Source organism: Polyodon spathula, chromosome 25 (genome assembly GCF_017654505.1).
Source record: "Polyodon spathula isolate WHYD16114869_AA chromosome 25, ASM1765450v1, whole genome shotgun sequence".
NCBI classification, from domain to species: Eukaryota; Metazoa; Chordata; class Actinopteri; order Acipenseriformes; family Polyodontidae; genus Polyodon; species Polyodon spathula.
This window is the reverse complement of record NC_054558.1, coordinates 3,058,874-3,080,709: the sequence shown is the minus strand read 5'-3', so window position 1 is coordinate 3,080,709 and position 21,836 is coordinate 3,058,874. Positions and strand designations below refer to the sequence as shown.

The window sequence follows — 21,836 nt, the reverse complement described above, 5'->3', positions numbered from 1 at the left end:
TTTCATAATTGATCGTCTTTTAATAGGGCTAAAACTTTAAAATAACGTCCGTCAATGCATAATGAATTCCGGCTGCATACCGCTGGAGCAACACCGGAATATCTTAGGCACTTCTGGGGTCATTCGTTTTGAATTCAGCCCTGTTAATTCGTGTGGATTGAATTACCATGGATGGACCATGTTCATGGTAACAAATGTTGAGTACGTATATAAGGCGTGCATGCATGAACGAACACTTCTCATAATCCCCTGGTGGCGAGTAAGAGGTATGAACGCATGGTTTATACATGTGAGCAACATGTGAACTGAAACAAACTAGCCCCGTGTTCCCTTATGGAGGTTCACAATATTTAAAAGTGTAATGACAATGTTAAAGCGCAGGATAGCATTGTAAAGCCCAGAGAGGTATGAGAAATCCAATTAAGACACGACATTGCATAGGGCAGGAGGAAACACGAGGACAACTAAAAACTAAAAGTGGTAGATTTTCATAACGTTGTGTAGCGATGTTTAGAGACACGCGGTTATCTGAATGGTTTTGGAATAATCTGCGCCTTCGTTTCCCGTTGTGACCTTTATATTTGGCAGGGGTTTCTTGTTTGAAACATATGGATTCACTTTCTCGTATTTATTTACTGTAAAACTGGAGCCCCAGTTCAATGAGTCAGCTTGATCTAGTTCTGAGGGTGATGTCATTGTGTGTAATCTGCTGCCAGCATCGCGTTAGTTACAGTAAAGCTAACCTGAGAGGGGGACCGATGATACAAGCAGGTAAGAATAGCGTGAAGCTGCCCCACGTTTTCTTTTGAAAAACAAACAAAAAAAAAGAGATACAGAAATAAAAGATATAAAAAAAGATATCTAATAAAATATCAGACTGCGAGACTGATCTCCGTGTTAAGACTCCAGGCTTGAGACATCAAGGTGTGAGGTCACTATATTATCTCCTGCGTGTGACGGGATGCATGACATCATCGATTTGGAGAGCTGACGTTTGCTGAATAGATTTAGTTTGAGAAAAAATTGTTAATGTGTTGCAAGGTAAGAGTAACAAGATTAAAAAAAACACTCTTAAATTAAAGCACGCGCAAGCATTCTCGTGGGTATTATCAGGCTCACACAGCGGCCAGTGCAATGCTCCCCTGGAGAGGTCAGCCCAGCTCGACTTTCCCAGCCTGCAGCTCTGTTCCCGGCGCATATGCTTGCAAATCAGCTCAGAATTTAAGCCAAGAAGCATGGATTTGATTGAGCCTGCATGGCGCATGATATTTCGATATTTGCTGTGTTCTGAGATCTTGGTTGTTGCTGTACTACTGTTTATTCTATGAAACTTGTTATGGGGCTTTCCTGAAAGGTAACTCTCTAACCCTGTACCGCTACACACTGCAATACACACACACACACACACACACACACACATCTATGAATGGAAATTGTCCCCACGCACAATTACCTCTGTACAACAGTTCAATATGCCACTAGTTTTATTTTAAACATTATTTACACTGATACACAAAACCACAGTACAGTGTTTCAACATTTGTATATATACAAAAAGAGCATACGAAAAATAAAGAGTGCACATACTTTCTAAAAGGGCTTTTCAAGTTTTGCAGTAAGAAAATATATTTTTAAAAAACGCACAGAAACACTGCTGCATTGTTGAGGATTCTGTGAATATCTGTTTAAAGACAGAGTAAAAACCTGTGCGGAAGGATTCACATTTTATATAAATAAGGCAGAGGTTGGCAGCTCAGAGTTTATGGGTGTATTAGTTTGGATGTACAGGCACAGCTTGAACGCCTGTAAGACTATAGTTTTGGGGTCTTTCCTGGGCCGGTTAGTAGCCAGCACCTGACGTCACAGAAGCCTATATACATCTCTTCTGGTGGAGAGGACGATGATGTCTTGAAGCAGCCAGGAGAGTCAAAGCAATACACCCTGTCTGAGCGGTGACGACACCATGTGGATTTCCCTGGGAAGGGTTTAGCGCAAGCAGTCAGCAGCACTCTCTAATGGGTCACTGTGTTGTTGATCACAGGGGGTGGCGGACTGCACATCTCTCGTTCGTTTCTCGACTATGCTAGGTCCCTCTGAAGAATCTTTTCAAAAGGACCGCGCTGTGCTGCGCCCAAGTGCGCAGGCTCAGGAAACGCAGATTCACGCCCGACTGAGCCAGAAGCACTCTCTCGAGTCTCCTGAACTGTGAAGGCCAGACGTACCTACTGGGGTGCTGTTTGAAGACCATCTGAAATGAAAAATAAAAACACACTAAAGCAGAGCTGTGAGTCACATCTATATCCTCAAGCAGAGTTTCAATAAAAGGTGTGTCTGACTAAGTTTCTTATCTCAGGAGTGTTTGAAGTTGTGGGTGACGGTTTAATCAAAATCCGACATGTGATCACCCCCCAAGGCTCAAGCATCAAGGTCTATCGAATGTCCTTACCAAGTTTAATCACACTGGGCTGAGCAGTTCTCAAGATACAGCTAAAAATGTAAATGTAACATGCTGTGGGTTTGCACCAGAGGCTCCACTGCATCTCTGCCAAACAGCTTCGTACAGGTCGCTTCCGTGCACGAGAGCAGCAAGCAGATATTGCACCCGAACCCCCCCACCCCCCCACCGTTTCATCACTGCAGCCCGCTCTATTAAATGTGGTCATTGGTTCTGCTGCTCCTACCTGCCTGTGCTGGCCGTGTATGGAGGTCAGGTCCCTGGCCGGTCTCTTTGGATGGTTCAGTTGCTGGGTGGCCATGGAGCCTGGCTTGGGAGTGGGTTTCCCGGGCTGGTTGGGCTTAGCGCAGTATGCCTCCAGCAGCTGCAGATCACAGCCCCGGATGCAGCACAGATCCACAATCCCTCTCACGCGACCCCGAGTGCCATAACGGGAACTCTTACCTGAAACATGAGTGAGGTAAGCACAACTGTGGACATGGTACCAATCACAGGGCTGTCTCGTGTGGCTGTAGTGGGACATCTTTTTGATAAACAGGAGCTGCATTTTGGCATATTTTCTGATCAGCATACCAGTATATTCCTCATTAAGTTAGTCATTAGCAGATACCTTTATCCAAAGCGGCTATCTACCTCTGTGCAATGTCAAGCCACAGGGAAACCTGGACACAATGTTAAGCCTGAAATGGCTGTTCAGAGGCTGCTGTACGTACTGTAGTGAAAGCCGCGGTCTCCACACACAAACTGCAGGTCCTCCACCAGCTCCCTGCCGCAGCGCGCCCGGGCCGCGGCACCGCACCTCTGGGGCAGCATGACAAGGCAGAGCACAGGGTACAGCACCCAGAGAGCCTTCAGAGAGCTCGCCTGCAGGAAAACACGAGTAAGGGGGCGTTACCGCAGCGATGCCCCGGGAACCGCAGAGATCCAACACACTGCCTGCTGCGCTCTCAACAGTGGGGCACAATCAGAGCCCCAGCATGGGAACATCAGTACAAGAGCATACAGCCCCTTTACTGAAGTGACTTTGTTAGAGTTCATAGTCAACTGCAGCAGGAGTGCTTCTGTATATCCACATCGCGATGCTGTGCTCCTATCCAGGATGTGCACTGAGAGTGTGCTTACACTCTTCACTGTTGGCTAGATCGCTCTCAGTTCTGAACCCCAGAGCCAGCGCTAATGCTGCTATGGATAATAAACATCGTTGAGTGGTTTTGCTTGCCTCTCTGTGGCTTTGTTTATTGAAACATGTGCCAGGAGGAATTCCATTGGAGACGTGCCTGCTCCGTTTCACAGTCCCTGGGTAACAAGTTTGAAAGCAAACCAGAGTACAGTCACGCTACCCCGAAATGTTCGCTCTGCTTTAGGATTAATATAGTCCCACCAGGAGTTTGCACAGCCCAGGCAAGCCGTGCTGTACCTTATCTCAACTGCCTACCCTCACAGCAGCCTCAGAAACCACGGAAGCGAGCACTGACCAAAGGAAGTGGCCTTCCACAAAAACACAAATCTAAATGAATTACAGACAGCTCCTTTGCATTCGTGCTGCAGGACCACGGAGCTCAGAGACACCCAGGCTGCTCTGAAACACACACACTGCCCATTTCAAACACATCTGATGAAAGCATAGAAACGTACCTTCAGCACACACAATCTCCTGGTGGAGGGAACACATCCTGCAGGCAGCTTGGCACGCATTGAAGACATTACTGCAGAGCACCCCAGCCCCTGGCACGGCCACAGTATCCCAGACCCCTGGAGTTCTTGCAAGTGGGCAGCATGGTCTGTCTTAAACTTATAAGCACAAGAGGAGGAGCCCGGTTCACATACACCCACCCAGATACAGGCTCTGTAAATTGTGTTACCGCTGCGATTCCCTGGAATAGACAATCGCCAGCCGCCCCCCTTTTTCATTTTGCATTTCAGCCACACTCCTCAGTGTCGGTGCCTCGGAATTAAATTCAAATTAACTTCTTTGTTGTGTGCCGTTTTATCATATCATCTGGTGCCAAAACCTACATCTGCTAGCGGCTACAATCAGGAGGGGTTTGGAAATGCTTCGTCAAACAATTCCATGTGATAAACTAAAACTTTAATGATTGTTTCTAGCTTTATTTTCTCAAGGTCCCCCCCCCCCCCATGTACAATAGTACTAGGAACAGTGCCCGAGTGAGCAATAGCCACTGTTCACTAGTAAAAGACTCCTTTGGTAACAGACTATTTACCAAGACTCAGCACCCTTCGCTAAGGCACTAGCAAAAGAACTAAGGCTAGTGCTATCTATGACTCTGTGCTTCTGATAAATCTGTGTGCCCTTTGTGTTTCAAACTTCAGAATAAGTGGTTAAATGAAATGATCGTGCCCCGATAAAAACAAAGGAGAAAAAAAAAAAAAACCTTCAGTCCTAACAAATACAGCGAGTCTCAATCGTTGCAGAGTTCTCCAGGGCTTGAAAACACAATTCCCCTTGGCGCTCGCTTGGTTTGCGTTTTAAAGAAAGACAGTTCAAGCAGCGAACGCAGCAATTGTAACGCTGACCGCTACAAAGCGCTGGTACGCTTCATCTCCTGCAACAGTCTGCAGGGTCCCCACTTCAAACCCGGAGCACAAGCCTCAGTTAGCAATTACAGCGAGAGAAAGACCCTGCTGAGGGGGTGCTGCTCCGTTCTTCAAGTAAAGAGATTACAACTTTCAGGAAAAGGATTTAAAAATAGACTAAATTTCAGAGTGGCCAGGCGGGGCAAACTAACCCTCATATTATCTAAACAAAAGAGGAATGCTGTTCCTGGAAAGAGAACATAAAAACAAATCACTAAAACAAAACCAACCAAAAAAACAGTTCCGCTTTTACTGAGAACATTCTTTCAGCAGGGAGAATCGAACGACTCTTGTTAGACGTGTGGTTTTTCTGGTTTGGCCACTTCATGTGTGATGGAAGCAGCGCAGACCCCAGCGATGACCCTCTGCATGGTCCTCTGTAGACTTTTATCAAAGACGCTTAACAGAGCTTTCAATATGATCTGAACGTTTTAAACAAACTGAAAAAAAAAACGTACATGCCATCGCAAGGATGTGTGGTTAGCTTTTCATCCGAGTTGCACAGTCTCATGACAAAGGAGACACAGCAATTGCTTTCTGCTTGCACCACCCGTTTTGAACAATTATTTGCCTGCATTACATGGCAAAATGATTGTGCTGTACAGAAACTCCTGTATTTATTTTTTTTAATTGAAGGCGATGTACTATTTGTTTTGCAGTTACCACTGTCGATACCTGGGAGCGTTTATTGTGCTTTGTGAAAGCCATCACTCAAACGTTCAGTGAGTGATTACATTTCACGCCAAGGTCAGCAAGCTTTAGGGTACACAAAACAGCAGATAGTGGCGAGATGTCAACAACGCAGGGCAACACTCTGCCACCACAGTCTAGCCTCAACTTATCCACTTCGAGGAGGTACAGTCAGAGCCCGGGCTTCCCAGAACAGACAAGGCTGATAAAAAGTGACGCGCCCCTTACATAACACACAGGATTCCACTGGAAGAACTGCAACACAAGAGCGCTGTGATGCGGCTTTGGAATTAAGAACGTCCTTGAAAAGAGTGACAGGAAGAAAACCTTTTTCAGCAGGGGGCTGGGGGTTAAACAGGCAAATGAAATAATTAACTACCTCAGTGTCAGGGTGGAGGTTTAATTAGTTCATTAAAACAAACCCTCTGGGCCATAAATTTACCTCGAGGAGAGCAAGTGCCACTAACAATGGGAGAAGCCTGTCTCGCATTGCTCCAGGGCACAATTGATCAGGGTCTAGTATGGATGCAAGACCTGCTATATCATGAACCTTGCATCATCTGCTACATATGGTTGCAATTTTATTTATTTTTTGTGTGTGTTTTCATTAAATGGTAGAGATTTATAACCTGCAGTGTGATGCGATTTGTATTCTGTCTTGCATTGAGAATGAAAGTGCTGCTGGGATGGGCATGATGGGGCAAACTGGAGTCACAACCACACCACCTTATCACTGGTTCTGCAGTAAAAAAGGGGAAGCCCTACAATCTGAACCTTCATAAAATAAAATGTAATAAAATGACATGACCTCTGAGCTACGCACTACAGATAAAGAACATGGTTGAAGTTTCAGAGACGCACACAAATGAAATCAGGCCAAACAGTAAACAAACTAGACTTTATTTACAAAAGGGAATAAAAACTTCACACAGGTACCTACTTCGTATCCAGTTTCACCTTCAAAACTTAAAACGAAAGCGAACCAAGACTGCATTCACTACAATCTGCACCCGTTTTCAAAGTGGAAAGAAACGTTTATAAAAGCCAACGTACTCTACCGTTCTGAAACTAGAAAAGCAATTCCCAGAGGAGCGTTTAAAACAACGCCTAGAAAACGCAAACCACCAGAACAGGACGCCCGAGTCGTGCCCAACATGCAATACTGGAATGGGAGAGACATGCAACACTAAATGGTATCAGAGCGCAGTCCTTCCTGCAGCTCTTCCTTGAGCGGCCCACGTTGTCATGAAAATAAATGCTGGATTTTGATTTGAAGAAATCCTTGCCATCGATGTGTAGTATATTAAAATATACAAAAGCATATTAAATTTAATAGAACCGCTTTCCCCATTGCAAATTCAGGTGACAAGGTTCAACAATAAATGAGTGAGCGAGACAAGTCCAGCTCTAATTTGATTTATTTTCAGATAAATGCGTTTAAACCTCCCATCTCCAACCAGCAGACCCCTTTGTCTCGTTGAATCTCTGCTACATTCAAATAAAAACAATCTAAAGGAAGAAAGTGTTCGATGCACGTGAAGGCTGGTACTTGGTTTTCAGCAGGAAGAGAAACTCCCGAGTCCTTGAGGGAGGTCACATGCAATTACAGCCTCTAGAAATACCTGACTGGGTCACAACGCTATGCAGAGAGCGAGTCTCCATGGTAACACTGTATTAATGGGATGTCAGTGGTTCAGTCCGGGACGTAGCGCATTTAACTCTGAAATCAGTCTGGTTCGTTTTCAAAATCAGTAACAATTTAAAGAATTGAAATTAAAAAAAAACAAACAGCACAAGTTGATCTGAGTTGGCAATTTGTCAATGGCAGTTACCATTGTGGGCTATCAGAAAAAATCAGTCTGAACAGATTTAAAAATAAAGCAGAATTGAGGGCAACACGAATATCCGACATTACAAAAAATCTTTGCCACTAGTTGGATTTGATTGGTCGACTGCAGATGAAAGTACAGAACATGCATAAAACCAATACAAAACTGTAAATAAACCAAAGTTCGCGGTCATGAAAGTCAAACAATCTCAACAAACGAGCTGCAACCGAACAAACACTCTTCAATCCACTTCTCTACCCGTTTAAAACGCTGCACCTAAAACCGCTGCCTTTTGCGAATGGCCTCCACAGCTGCCTCCCTCTCTCTCAGGAGCTTTCTGATGAGGGCTATCTTCTCGTTCCGTAAAGACAGATCGAAATCAAACTCCTCTCTGTAGTCTGGGCTGGTGCCCGTCAGAGAGAAGGACTCGGGCAGTCTCGCAGGCCCACCGCTGCCGTCCTCTCCAGGGGACCTAACTGAACTCTCCTCCTGCTCTGGGGCAGAGGCCTCGGGGCAGGGCTGGCTGCTGGGCTGCCCTTGCGAGTCCAGCTTTGGCTTCTTGGGGCTAGGTCCCCCAGAACTGTCTCGACTGTCCGCGGACACCGGCTTCTCATCCTCTATGCTGCTGTTACTCTCCGCTCTCCCCGTGTCTCTGACCTGCATTTAAGAATTTTAAAAACAAGTTACTGTGTGCTGCTGTAGCAGCGCCCTCTCTTGGTAATTAATGGCATTGCATGTAAATTATACCTTCTGTTGGGAATGTTCAGATATTTCAAAGAGAACACAATAGGGTCATGTGACCTACCACATCATCTACCCAGATTAAGAGTAAAAAAAATAATAATTAAAAAAAAGCAACCAACCATAGACTACCCACTGTTTGCTTGAGAAAAAAACTATGATACCTTTTTTATCACAGTTAGTGCGGTAACATTATTTAACATAAACCAGAATGCAAATATGAATTGAAGGAGATAGGAAAACTGATTGCATGTAAAAAAAATAAAGAATAAAAAGAACCTTTAAAATAAAAAAGTACCTCTTCCTCTCTCTTTGCTGTGAGGCAGTTCGTCTCGGCCAATTCTTCCCATCGTTTCACTGAGATTCTGAGCTCCTGTTTGATCCCGAAAAGCTTCAGAAACTCACGGTCACTCCTGGCAGCACGACGACCAATCAAATCTCCAGCCACGCTGGCTTCATCCTGCATCAAACAAGAAACAACTGCTTCAGTCAGGAGCAAAACCTCTACAGCACTGACCCCTGGTGGCTTGGGGCTGAAACAACAAGGGGACAACTAATACTGAAATTACAAAAAGAAATGCGCTTCACAATACATTTTAAATACTAATATTTGTATTTTTAAAAAAGCATTTTTCATTAATTTAGCATGCCCAATTACTTAACCCCAGTTTAGAGCTAGTTGTTTTTTTTTTTTTTCATGACTTTTGTTCATGGTAGGCAGGTGGCTAGTTCCACCCACAGTACACACCAGTGGAAATGCATGTGGCTGGAACTGTTCTTGGATCCTTGCTGGTCTTTGCAGTCGAGTGGAACGCTCTGTGGAGTTTCCTGCAGCAGGTCGGGACTCGCCGCCTGGAGAAACAGGACTGTCTTGCTGATGCTGCTGGGTAGTGTTAACCCGGGCTGGCTCTTCTGCTGGGACCACAACCTCCACTTCGGCTCTGCTCCTTGTCCCTTTCTTCTTGATAACGAGGTACACCCTGCGGTAGATTATAATACAGTGCTCTTTAAACTTGAAGATCCCGCTGTCGGGGAGCGTTGCGGGGCTGCAGATCCTCAGGAGGTCTTCCAGAATTCCCTCTGTATCGGACTGCTGGTGGTCCATGAAGGATTTCAAGACCCTGAAAGCCACCATGTTGGAGGATTTCACGGGCATCCAGCACTTGCTAGCCTCTTGTTGGCTTTCACTAACCCTGGGCCTCTCGTTCCAGTCCGGCGACTTGAGACGGTCGGTTTCCAAGGCATTGGCAGGGGTGGATCCGGAAACAGCCGCCGGACTTCGAACGAGAGGACAGTTTTCCCATTTCAAGGCCTCCATAGTTGTCACAGGCGAAATGCAGATCACAGACGGACAGTCTGACGTCTCGCTTTGCAAGGGGGCCCCAACGGGACTGGACGCGGACATTTTTTTACGGAACAAAGGTGGCAAAGATCTCAAAGGGATCGATTTGAGTTCCGCTTCAGCTGGGATTTCAATCTGCAGTTTGTCGAACAGCAGTGAACCCCCCAGGATTATCGGGGAAGCAGGCATGTCTCCGAGTCTCTCAGCGCAGGGATCCGAAGTGGACAGCAGATGGCTTATTGATTTTACTGCGCAGAACAGAATTCCTCAGTGCTTAAGCTCTGTGTAAACAGGCACTCGATTGGCCATTTCCCCCATCATGCAAGATATAGGTTGGCTTTATCCAAATCAATCTTTTTTACTGCACCATAAGTGCAATGACGTCAAACCGTTAAAGGCTGAGGCATCAATCTGGTAATCTGATTTTAGCATTCCAGGCAAAGTAAACCAACGGATTTTATAATCCCTCCAAACTATCGGGTTGATAATGCACTGAAAAAGAAAAACAAAAAAAGATGAACACTTGTGGTTTTCTACACACAAAAGCAAACCTCCTTATTCGATTACCTCTTCAGTGTTTGGTTTTGCTCCCTCATGAACACCGCTCATTTCCCACAGCCTTCAAAACTGCTCACATCAACCCCCCCCCCCCCCCTCATTCTAAAGAAACTCTCTCTTGACCCTAATGCCCAGAACCATCGCCCTGTCTCTCTCCTCTCGAGAGAGCTGTCCACCGCTAGCTGGCATCTTTCCTCGCTGAGCACTCAGCTCGACTCACTTCAATCCAGGCTCCGCCCTGCACACTCTACGGAAAACACCCTCCTCTCTGTAACGGACTCTCCTCACCTACTGTAGATATATAACATTGTCGTAATCCTAACTAGTTGCATCTTATTTCAAAATTGTACTTTAGTAGTATAATTATGCACTTACTATGAACTATACTGTATTTAAATATTGACTTTGCCCTGAAACACTCCTTGGATAAAAGGTGTCTGCCAAATAAATACTAAAAACTGATACAAGAATAATCCCAACATGGTAGTTTGCATAACAGATCACAGCGTATCAACAACACAGATCACAGCGTATCAACAACACAGATCACAGAGTATCATCAGCACAGATCACAGCGTATCATCAGCACAGATCACAGCGCATCAACAACACAGAGCACAGCCTATCATCACACAGTATCATCAACACAGATCACAGAGCACAGTATCATCAACACGTATCATCAACACAGAGCACAGCCTATCATCAACACAGATCACAGCGTATCAACAACACAGAGCACAGGGTATCATCAACACAGAGCACAGGGTATCATCAACACAGATCACAGCGTATCATCAACACAGAGCACAGCGTATCATCAACACAGAGCACAGCGTATCATCAACACAGAGCACAGCGCATCATCAGCACAGATCACAGCGTATCATCAACACAGATCACAGCGCATCATCAACACAGAGCACGGGTGGGCAAAGTTGGCTCTTAATTGCTTAATGAACCAATTACTCCTCAGTGGAGGCCCCAGTATAGTTAATTAAATTCACGTACAGAACTGGGCAGCCCCTACACTGAAAGTTGTACTCAGTTTGTTCTTTTTTGCACAGTAGCACCCTCTACAGTTGACTAGTCGGTATAAACGGGAAGGTGCCACATAGTACCCCGCTTCTATATTTGAAAATCACTTTGTTCCCCCGGGGTCTGTCGTTTATTAAGACAATGAACGTTTAACAATGTCTGATAAACCTCTTAAAACCGCACACATGCTTGAACAATAGTATATGTACCGAACACAGAACCTGGCATAGCAGTCTAGAGACTGTATGCCCTTTTCCTTTTATCTTGCTCAAATCTTTCACCGCCAGCCCCGAACACGCTTGTTCGTGAGCATAACCCAGCATCAGCAAATACGTGCATCTATCCGACTCGTCTTATAAACGGCATCAGATACAAATCACACTGCGTTAAAAACAAAACACGTACATATATAAAATACGAGCTTACTCGAATCCCTCGGGTAGCAAGTGACAGAATATTCTTATACAGTGGATTAAAAACTATACAACAGCGTCACCCGACTACAAAACCACCCCGTTTGCAGAGGAAACCCCTAAAACAAGCATAAATCCAAATTCAGATTCATTAAAAAAAACGAAATCCCACAATTTACTCGAGTGACGGTCTGCAATTGAGTTGGTTACGTGTAAGCGAAAGTTTAATCAGAGAAGAGATCACATCACCCAGGTAAGAGCTGCACCGGGCGCTGGGGGGCACGGAGACCGCGTCCTCCCACCCAAACAAGCCACTGACCGTGAAACAGCTTCCACGCGTGAATCAAGCACGACAGAGCTCAGTGCAGCTCTGCTTACTCAGCACAAACCAGGGCTGGGGAAGGGGACCGCAGCGGCTTAGCACGGTGTGATCCCGGGTTGTTTCGGGCTACCCCATGCACATGCATTCGAGCAAAAAAACTAAGACTAAAACAAAACTTTACAGCCTCGTACTCGAGTAGGACTGGCCCAGCAACGGCGTACCTGCTCTCTCATTGGCTCAAAGCTCAACTCTGACCTTTTTTTTTTTGTTTTTTTCCAACCAGTGTGATACAAGTTCGTGGGTCATGACCCGGTTTCCCCGCCCCCAGGTACAGCCCCGTGTCGCCGTGATTATTATATTAATAACGATTAACAAGAATAGCTGGCGAGCAGAGAGTTAAAAAAAACACTAAAAAACAAAGCTTTCGAGAAGAGCAACGCCAGCTTGAATCTGAAAACTGTATGTTGGAACAATAGCTTGGCTTTGGTGTCTCAAACGTGTTAGAAAACGCATGCGTTGTTCTGCATTTAATGCAGCTGGGCAGTGTCACTGTGATAATTTAAATGCACCAATAATAATAATAATAATAATGATAATAATACAGTATTTGTGCTCACTGTGTCACAGTTAGACAGGTCTGGAAACCAGACAATTATTTAAATAGCTTATTAACTTGTAAAATATCCAAGGCTCCTTCGTCGATCATTAAAACTGTCAAAAGCATTCTGTAAACCTCAGCGCAACGATTCTGGAGAACTGTTCCTAGGACGTGATGTTAGTTCATCATACACTGATAAGCACGCTTGTTCATGTCAATTCTGACATGGCCTCCTCTTCCAAAGAGTTGGCATTAGTTCCTGTTGTTCACCCTTACTTTGAATTGGGTAATTGATTCGTAATTGACTGCTGTTGAAGATTTGGCTACAGCTTTCGCATTGACCTGAAACACGAGGTCCGTGCACATGATCGGTCCAAGGAAGCACCAAACATGATGTTCTGCGTAGATGTTCATTACACCAAGTTAGGAGAAGGCATAATTGTAGGACCCTTGGAACATAGTAGAGGGCTTGCATTTTTAAGCTTTGAAATTAGATGAAATAATTTAATTTAGCACACTTACTCAAAATGCTCATCTGTAAACACTTCTCCAAACTTTTTAAAATCACGTCTCTTTGCATTTTACTGCTTCTAAACATGTATCTGTTCTTCTACAGAAAAAGGTAACCCGTGCCTTCTAGTGCAGAGAGCCCATCCACCCCTGTAAGATGTCCTTCAAAGGAGCGAGATTCCCAAGGATCTTCTTTCCTCCCAAGGATCCTCGGACCCTGCGATAGGTCAGAGTTGGATACTGCAGAGCTAAGTTTGCTGAGGCGAGATGGTCTTAGTTTTGTTGATGGGTGTTTAGAGTTCGATTCAGGGCCGCCATGATCCTTGGTGTAAAATAAAGAAAATAACCATCTCTTCATCTGCCAACGATATAAAAACACAAACCAGCTTTTTAATGGCAGCCTGGCCCCTTACAGCTATCAAGGTTACACAATTCAGACTTCAGGGCTGATTTCTAATGAGTCCAATCACAATAAACAGCGAGTGCAGTATCTGGATATGACAGGCATTCCTCATCTCTGTTAAACCATGTACACCATGAAGCACAGCAGCATTTTCCAACCTTTTAATACAGGTGCTTGTAAATCAGCAAAACAACATTCCTACAGTTTTGTACCAAAGATTTTTTTTTTTTTTTTTTTTTTTTTTAAAGACAAGCTGTTATACATTTTGCTTTTATACATCTTAAAGCAACCCCCCTCCCACACACACATTTACCCCATCACATCTGGCGTGTTCAGCATGGTATGACGCTGCACGTATTCCTGCTAATTATCTTCAGAAGAGCCCAAAATTTCAGCTCCTATCAATGGCTTCTCCCTTACAGAATCCGTGGCAGGACAGAAGAGTCGCCACGCTACAGTTCATGGTTTTGACGAGTTCATCTCTTCTGAATTTCTCCCGAGGATCCTGTTTGAGGTGCCATTACTTTATATCAATGCAGTGGATTATCTGGGTGGAAGAATGACGGTGACTGTATTCAGCACTTCAATTCAGTACTACCTTATCACCTTTACCAACGAATTCAAGGATCTGACGCTATCCTCCCTGGAAAGATGGTGTGCACCTCAGTCAAGACCATCATACCAAAGAGCCTGCGTGAACGTGCTCAGCCCATCATTTCACACTCAAAAATGCTTTCATGCACTCTTGCAATGAACCATCTGTTGTAACACATTTTCATTACAAAGAAACAGTCAAGTTTTCAAACAACAACAGACAACATCAAAATGTTATTCTGGAACAGGATTTTTTTTTTTTTAAGTTTTAAATAAAATAAATAAATAAATAAAACCAAATTTATATCTAATGCCTACCTGCACAAGGAGGTAACTTATTTATTTGTTTTAAATTTAAAAAGAGGGCAAATCAAAACCAATCTGCTTCCTCCTGTGTAACTGATTGACTTAGAAACAACGAAAAGGCAAACAAACACAGCTGTTTATATGTTTTTGTTTAAATATCAAATGATAAACTTAAACGATATCTTTAACATTAAATGCAGATGTATCGTATATAACTTGGTCCTGTTAACTAAAGGGTTCGGATTCAGTTTCGATTTATTAAATCATGTTTGTTGCTATTGAAATGGAACAGTATATTTTTTTGGAATACTACTACAAAAAAGACAAAAATCTATATAAATACATAAACAGCAATTGTTTTGATCAGCTTCATGGCACATGTCTCTTACTCCTAATTAATTCAACAGCTGCTTCCTGCTGCTTCAACATATCTTTCAACCTTTTGATTTTTTCATCTCGGACAACTTCATCAAACTCCACTGGAGCCACAACTAAGCTCTGTTCATCCACACTGGTGCCAGCAGCCTTCACAACGTGTTGCTGCCAAGCTGCTGGGCTGCAAAGCTCCTGAGATACGGTACCGAGGGTGTTTGAGCAGGATGGCACTGCCTCTTCTGTTTCCATCATGCATGTGCTTGGGTTCGCCGCTGGCAGCGATAGGGAAGGCGGTTCTGGTGTAGGTGTAATCTGTCTTGGCGCGCTACAGTCAGTTTCAGAGTTTCTTTCTGGAGTTTCTCCTCTACTCTTCTTTGAGCTTGGGGAGCTGCTTTCACTTTTTCTTTTTTGTGGTGCAGGTTTGCCTTCGTCAACTTTTACTTCAACCTAGAAAATATTGAATTTGTTAAAAAAAAGGCTTATTCTTTACTGATGAATGTCCATTATATATATATATATATATATATATATATATATATATATCATATATATATATATATATATATATATAGAATCATGAAAAACATGTTAAAATCAAAAGTTATAAAGACAACCCACTAACACTGAAGAACTATAACTGTTACATTTTTTACCTAGACCTCTAAAAGACAGAATGGTCAAGTGGTTCCCAAGAACAGCTGGTAACAGTCAACGTGGAATAAATTCTACATCATAATTTTAATCAGATTTGGGGAAATTGTTATAAAGATATGGGGGTATATGTGAAATGACACATTACAAAATAACCCATTGTCTTTATTACCCCAACAGCGTCATTTTCCAATGGTAGATAGTGGGATTGCCAGCAGGACACATAACATTTCTGACTGCAGGAACCATATATATTAGCACAGCAAAGCAATCATTAGATTGGATCCTTCATGGTCAACATAACTTCACGCTAGGTTGCACTTGCATTGGGTTGCATTACGTTTTTTTCAAGACAAAAAGCAAAGCATGAATTAACAGTAAAATGAATGAAGTCCATACCGTCGCTGTAGTATTCTTCTTGGTTCTGATTACAACGTTCGACTCCTGAATTAATTTCCTAATCCTTTCCAGAGGGCATCTGCTTGTAGATGCGTCTGACGAGATCGTTTGTGTTGAGGTCGTTGTTAACATTTGGGGTTGAATTTTTTCTAAGCGTATTCGAACATCGGAAGTGATTTCAAACCTCTTCCTCAGCTGGCTATCACTTTCACATTGATGGCTCTTGTCTTGCAAAACATCTACACTAAATCTTTGAACTGGGCCTGTAGAGCTCTAGAGACAGGTGCATGTAAAAAAAAAAAAAAAAAAAAGAACAAGGGAACTTTTTTATTCTTAAAATATTTGCATAAATGGATAAGGTTATGTTACTAAATAAAGTTTCTTAAAAACACCAAATAATAACACAACACACCAGAGAAGATAAAAGATTTGGAGAATTAAAGATCAAAGTAACTAAACACAAACACAACAGCTGCCTTAGCTGTTATTTTATCCAGAATACGGTTTGCACGATGAGATTCTTCTAATGTTTGTGCAAGTTCTGAAATCTTGAGATGACCTTGTTTGAGCAAGTCATATATCTGAATAGAACAACAACTACAACAGCTACCGCGTCTTGGAGAAATAAAAACAAAGTATTCTAAAACCATTACCTTTTCAGGTTCATCATCGTCTTTAATGGTTAGTACTTCTGAAACGGATCCTCCTTCAACGTTTGCAACAGCGACTTTTTTTGGTTTTATGTAGGAAACAAATATCACATCAGGCTTTGAATAGCCAACTTCCTGAACCTCGCTGCCCAAATCATCTGCATCATCTCTTATTATGATTGGCGTGGCGTCGTCCCTACGGGTAATTCCTGTAACTCCAGCTCTTGACGTTGCTGAATGCTGGTTTTGGGTAGAGGTGACTTCAGAATCTGCGTGCTCCACACAATTAGTGCTCTGCAACGTCTCCGTATTGATCCTCTGGGCTGCTTCGTTAACGTCCTGTTTTTGAACTGGTGGTGTAATTAATTCAGGGCTTTTCTTAGCCAGAAAGAAGACTTTCCCGTTGCACATGACCAAAGCATTGTCTTTTCCTGATGAAATCTGGGAGTGGGTTTCTTGGGAAACGGCTGGTGGCGGGGCAGTGTTTTCCCCAGTCTTTTCAACAGTTGTCAGGGTTTTCAAGATGTTTGTAGCCATGCTGTTTTTGCTGGACTTGTTGATAGGAACGATGCACGGTGCTGGAGAATCTGGGCATTCTTCCACAACCCATTTAATTGGTTTCTCTTGAGTCTGACTATTTGAGCTACTAATCCTAGAAGGTTCTGATGGCCCCTTAACAGGGGTATCATTCACAGACTGCTGAGCGCTCTCCGGGTTCGGGTTCTGTGACTCTGCTGTAGGTGATGGATGGACGGTTGGATTGGTTGTTACCATTCTAACAGTGTTCACTGGCGTCACATACAGAACAGTCTGTAAATTGGTTTTAGGGTCAGGCGTTCCTGAGCCGCTAGTGACAGATGCAGCACGTATTTTCTGCTGAATGGCTGGTGGCAGTGCACTTGCTGGTACGGTCTTCACTTTTGCATTAACAGGAATCTGGAGGAGATGTCCATTGGGAAACACTGATGACTTCAATGTGATAGGCAGGTGTTTTGGGTTATGAATAGAAAACGTGCCCTGAGAATTGACTACACCTGTTGGTACCAGAACCAGGTTCTGATTCTGCCTGGGCAGAACTGGAACTGGGGAAACTTGAACTGAAGAACTTGTTGATGGCAAAGTACCATTTCCCTCGACTGGCCTTCTCCCCGTTTGGTTTTGCACAACTGGTCCATTTGAAGGACTTTTAACAATGTAGTTTATTGGACTTGTTTGGTGTAGAACGGGCAGCTGGCTTTGAGAAATGTTAGTTGTGGTGAAGCGGAGTTTGGTTGGCGTGACAACTCGAGCAGGTTCAACAACAGCCTGCTTGTAACTGCTTGCTAGATTAGTAACAGTTCGAACGTATTTTCCATCAGCTTTCTGAACCGGAATAAGTTTTAAGATATTTTTTCCATCTGCGCCCACAGCAGGCAGTACCTGATACATGCCACCAGCAATGCTACAAGGGAATTAAAACAAAAAAAGAATCAATCGATTAGGGCAACGTTTGCTTTCTTTCTATGCCCGTAATGTTTTAAAAATAAATATTACAATACAATAAGGACCGGGAACTTAACTCAACACGAACTCGACAAAGGGAGCATTCCCATACCACAAGCAATCTCCTCTAGATTTAAATGTCATCTCCAGCATGGCTGTACCAAAGTCAAAGAAATGTTTTGCATAAATACACATTCCCTTGAAAAGGCCCAGCTGAAATGCATGCTTCCTAACACAGTATTTCACTCTCCATTTCTACACGCTCAGCTGGGATACCTACGAAAATGACCCTTACTGAATTTTGAGTACACAGCCTATAAGTCATTAGATCACTCACATTACTTTCATAAATAATGCTACTACATTCTGTAAAGAAAGGTATTGGAATCATAAGGTTACTGCATATATAACATTCTAAAAGGTGAAAACACTGCAGAAAGACAACCTCTAATTTCAATTATATGTTTGGCTCATTTAAGTTTTCAAAATGATTTTCTTATCCATTTACTTTGTCGAGTGTTAGGATTAGGGTTTAGGGTTTACTTTATCTATGGGATCTCAGTTGCTATGATTACCTTATTTTATACAAAATCAAGATGGCGGCACTCTATGGCCATGCAGACTGTGTTCTTCATGCAAAATGGTTGCATAGCAGGCCACTAATTACAGAGCATGGCAACAATGAAGAGAACTACTAATCCACTTACCTAGACAATGAAGGGGCTGATGGTAACAGAATACTACAATATATATATATAACTCCAGTATTGAGTTATCATATTTTATTCTCCCTAGAGCTGTGTTCAGTTAAACAAAGCAAGCTATAACTCTAGCGGTCAGTTCCTTGCTGATCAGACTTTCTCATTCAAGAAAATCAAGTGGTGCTGTACAGGTGTCAGAAACACAGTCCCACCTTTCACTGTGCCCAGAACATTTTGGTTGTTTACTCCTGAAACAGCTGCTTTGCTGTTGGGCACGCAGGCCGTTAGGTACCAGGAAAAAGCCTTAACTCTTCAATATTTAGATATTCCAAAACGGAGAAAGACAAGCAAATCACAAAGACATCTTCAAAACCTGAATCAGATACGAGTTGCCGAGCAATTTGTTTTTTTCCCTTCCTGTTCTGCCGAGTTGCTTCACCACAAATAATGTTGTGCGTGTCTTGAATATCGCTCCTGTCCAGGTATTCATAATCAATCTGGAGCTGTTGCATTTCTTAACGTGTGTAGGGGTGCTGTGTTCATTTACTTTGCCTGTTACTTTATTATAATAGTTTATTAACATACACTTTGCCTGTTGCTTTTCTCTTACTCAGTCAATTTCATATGTTGATGCACATAAGTAATATTTATTTACTGATTGGCTCATATTATGTCTGGTGGTCAACTCTGTCTTCAAGAACACTTTGGTTAAGAGAACACTTTGTTGGTTTCCGAAGGGAGTTCTCTTAAATGGAGACTCCTGTACTGTGCTTAGGGTCAATATTTAACAATATCATCATCCAACCACTGCCTACACCTTGTTTAACATTATCACCAAAACTAGTTTACTACTCCCTGTGACTGAAGAGTTAAAGGACTAGGGTCCCACCACTACAAGTGAAATAGCAATGCAAAATATTTCATAACCGAAATCTGGACTTTACCAAACATTATACTACTATCCAGACTAGTTCGCTTGCAGCCACTAAAGACTAGCGCTATCACAAGGGCTCAGAATGTATAAATCTAATTGCAACTGGACACAGCATACACGGTTATATATCTTGACATAATGTGCATGTAATAATATGTATTGCAATATAAAACGTGCATTTCAAAAAATAATATTACATAAAAAAATACTCCTGGAAAATATTAATATATTAATACCTTACCTTTGGATCGATATTTGCTTTACGTTATTCATATTTGCCAAGAGTAATCCTCAATGTGATTTGAATGCAAGTACTCCACTTGTAATAATAACAGTTCAATTGAGTTTTTTGGGGGGGTAGGTAGTTATGGATGTTTTATATGTGTGTGTGTGTGTAGTTCTTGTTAGGGTATATCACAATGTACAATGTATTATAACAGAAAACCCTAAAAGCAAAACGTGTTAACGTTATGTATACTGGCAACTAATCCGAGTAACAAGTTGTTCTTTTGAGGGTTTCAAACAGGCTAGAATGCACGGAGCTGAAAAGACTTCTCCGATCTCATCTTCTGCTGGTCAGCTGCACAAAACTTGCTCTGACTTCAGAGAGCTCGTCTCCTGAGCTGCAGTACCGCGCTTCACCAGCGCTGCTCGGGCGGAGGAGGGAGGACTCGCTGAAAAGGGCGGACATCCGAGTAACAGCCGCGACAACTCCCGAGTCACACGCCGTGGCTGAAACTCGCTGCAAAAGAACGAAAACCCGACAGAGCAATGTTACTGCGTGGGTTACGACCACTAGCGACACACACACACACGCGTGCCATCAATAAATGCTGTGTATTCCCATATTCACTATATAAAAACATTTATTGAAAAAAGACGCCATATTGGAAAAAAAAAACCTGACTGAGAAACGTTGCTGTTATTTGGAATAATAAACCAAAGAAGGGCCTGTGTAATATTTCAGTGTTATGCAGGCACCCCAGTGCTGGGCATGCCTGTTTGCATATGAATTAAACCAAGCCCACACCTGCTTTAGCAGGCAAACACTCACCTCTTAAATATCACAGATTGCACCCTCTATGCAACTCCAGTTAGTGTTTTATTGGACAATGGGATGCTTTTTTTTCTTACCACGATTGGTCCGATTTCTCCCCCCAGGAGCCAGCTGTCCAATAGAAAAAAAAACAACTCCACTTCCTGTCTAGGAACCATTTACTTCCTGTGGCAAAGACAGTTGAGTTTGGAGAGTAGAAATGGGGACACCTAGCGGCCAGCGAGTGAACTTCAGGCTCACAAGTTACACCCTTTGAAAAAGATTTAAGGTTGCTTAGTAATTAATTAATTAATAAATTAAAAACAAATGTGTCATCAAAATACAGTAAAGTCGAGTAATAACCCACAGAGTCGTTTTGTAAGATACGATCTCTTTTATAAATATATATATATATATAATATATATATATATATATATATATATATTTATTAGCACTACTAGTGATTAAATATGCTGATGTTACTGTTTAGTGTTTATATATGTTCCTTGCAAAAGCAACCACTAAAATAAAAAAGACCAACATATTCAACATTTTTGTTGTAAATATATACAAATTAAATTAAAACAAGTGTCTGTTTTTATTTATTATCTCCTTTTTAAACAAATCAGATATGTAACAAGTGGTGAATTCTGTGAATATTTCAAAATATTGGTTTGTTCATGCTTGCTGAAAAATTGATACCCCTGTCCCCATAACTTGCATAGATTTGACCTATATATCAAGAACCGTTAATCCTTCTTGTGTGTATTTACCTGACAGGAATATAAGAGCATTGCCCACGTTCCGGGCAGGTAATGAATATTATACTGTAGTTAGAAGCACAGTCTCTCTTTTTTTGTCAACTGTTCCGTGCAGATTTGTTATTTTTTTAGCTCAGCTTCCCTTGGATTCTTAACAGCATGTTGTAACAATTCCCCTCGAGTCACACGGTACAAATTCCATGGGAAGACACTTTGATACGTCCATTCTGACCAGCCGTTACCCTCTCGACAAATTATTAGATATTCCATTCAACTTGGCCTGTAAATAGGTGAGACTGTTTTTGTTGGCAAGACCTTCCTGATAATTTTTTGCATGCAATTGTAAAAGTGTATGCAATTAATTATTATTATTAATCTTGCAAGGGTATGCATTGGGTGGCGATACATTGTTTTAAAGTTTCCCCAAATCATTTTTGTTCCAAATATGGATT

General features: G+C 42.5%; 3 protein-coding genes across 4 annotated transcripts; all 3 read right to left on the bottom strand.

Moving 5' to 3' along the window:
- Nucleotides 1-1,482: 1,482 nt before the first annotated feature.
- Nucleotides 1,483-6,550, bottom strand: LOC121300319. The gene is made up of 4 exons (XM_041228844.1): nucleotides 4,091-6,550; nucleotides 3,169-3,319; nucleotides 2,682-2,899; nucleotides 1,483-2,248 (listed from the first exon to the last, which is right to left on the bottom strand). Exons 1-4 carry the CDS (start codon nucleotides 4,364-4,366, stop codon nucleotides 2,084-2,086), a joined length of 810 nt encoding a protein of 269 aa, XP_041084778.1. The 5' UTR covers nucleotides 4,367-6,550; the 3' UTR covers nucleotides 1,483-2,083.
- A 74-nt stretch (nucleotides 6,551-6,624) lies between these two features.
- On the bottom strand, nucleotides 6,625-12,195 carry LOC121300318. Its single transcript, XM_041228843.1, has 4 exons — nucleotides 11,981-12,195; nucleotides 9,059-10,144; nucleotides 8,609-8,770; nucleotides 6,625-8,226 (listed from the first exon to the last, which is right to left on the bottom strand). The coding sequence occupies exons 2-4, from the start codon at nucleotides 9,839-9,841 to the stop codon at nucleotides 7,846-7,848; spliced, it is 1,326 nt and encodes a 441-aa protein (XP_041084777.1). The 5' UTR covers nucleotides 9,842-10,144; nucleotides 11,981-12,195; the 3' UTR covers nucleotides 6,625-7,845.
- Nucleotides 12,196-14,484: 2,289 nt separating this feature from the next.
- Nucleotides 14,485-20,871, bottom strand: LOC121299463 (ligand-dependent nuclear receptor-interacting factor 1-like). Of its 2 annotated transcripts, none has more exons than XM_041227172.1 (5): nucleotides 20,721-20,871; nucleotides 19,828-20,328; nucleotides 16,473-17,910; nucleotides 15,820-16,092; nucleotides 14,485-15,216 (listed from the first exon to the last, which is right to left on the bottom strand). In XM_041227172.1, exons 2-5 carry the CDS (start codon nucleotides 19,857-19,859, stop codon nucleotides 14,764-14,766), a joined length of 2,196 nt encoding a protein of 731 aa, XP_041083106.1. In that variant the 5' UTR covers nucleotides 19,860-20,328; nucleotides 20,721-20,871; the 3' UTR covers nucleotides 14,485-14,763. The 2 variants fall into 2 exon arrangements, with proteins under 2 accessions (XP_041083106.1, XP_041083107.1); XM_041227173.1 differs by having other exon boundaries at nucleotides 20,641-20,728.
- Nucleotides 20,872-21,836: the final 965 nt, after the last annotated feature.

What these genes read in the sequence shown, in the direction of transcription:
- LOC121300319 (XM_041228844.1), bottom strand. Translation starts at nt 4,366, where the DNA reads ATGAAAAAGGGGGGCGGCTGGCGATTGTCTATTCCAGGGAATCGCAGC. An exon ending in AGACCGCGGCTTTCACTACA is followed by an intron (nt 2,900 to 3,168) that starts GTACGTACAGCA and finishes CTCATGTTTCAG; the next exon opens with GTAAGAGTTCCCGTTATGGC. An exon ending in TACACGGCCAGCACAGGCAG is followed by an intron (nt 2,249 to 2,681) that starts GTAGGAGCAGCA and finishes TTTTCATTTCAG; the next exon opens with ATGGTCTTCAAACAGCACCC.
- LOC121300318 (XM_041228843.1), bottom strand. Translation starts at nt 9,841, where the DNA reads ATGCCTGCTTCCCCGATAATCCTGGGGGGTTCACTGCTGTTCGACAAA. An exon ending in AGCCACATGCATTTCCACTG is followed by an intron (nt 8,771 to 9,058) that starts GTGTGTACTGTG and finishes TGTTTGATGCAG; the next exon opens with GATGAAGCCAGCGTGGCTGG. An exon ending in CAGCAAAGAGAGAGGAAGAG is followed by an intron (nt 8,227 to 8,608) that starts GTACTTTTTTAT and finishes TCTTAAATGCAG; the next exon opens with GTCAGAGACACGGGGAGAGC.
- LOC121299463 (XM_041227172.1), bottom strand. Translation starts at nt 19,859, where the DNA reads ATGAATAACGTAAAGCAAATATCGATCCAAAG. An exon ending in AAGCAAATATCGATCCAAAG is followed by an intron (nt 17,911 to 19,827) that starts GTAAGGTATTAA and finishes ATTCCCTTGTAG; the next exon opens with CATTGCTGGTGGCATGTATC. An exon ending in ACGATGATGAACCTGAAAAG is followed by an intron (nt 16,093 to 16,472) that starts GTAATGGTTTTA and finishes ACCTGTCTCTAG; the next exon opens with AGCTCTACAGGCCCAGTTCA.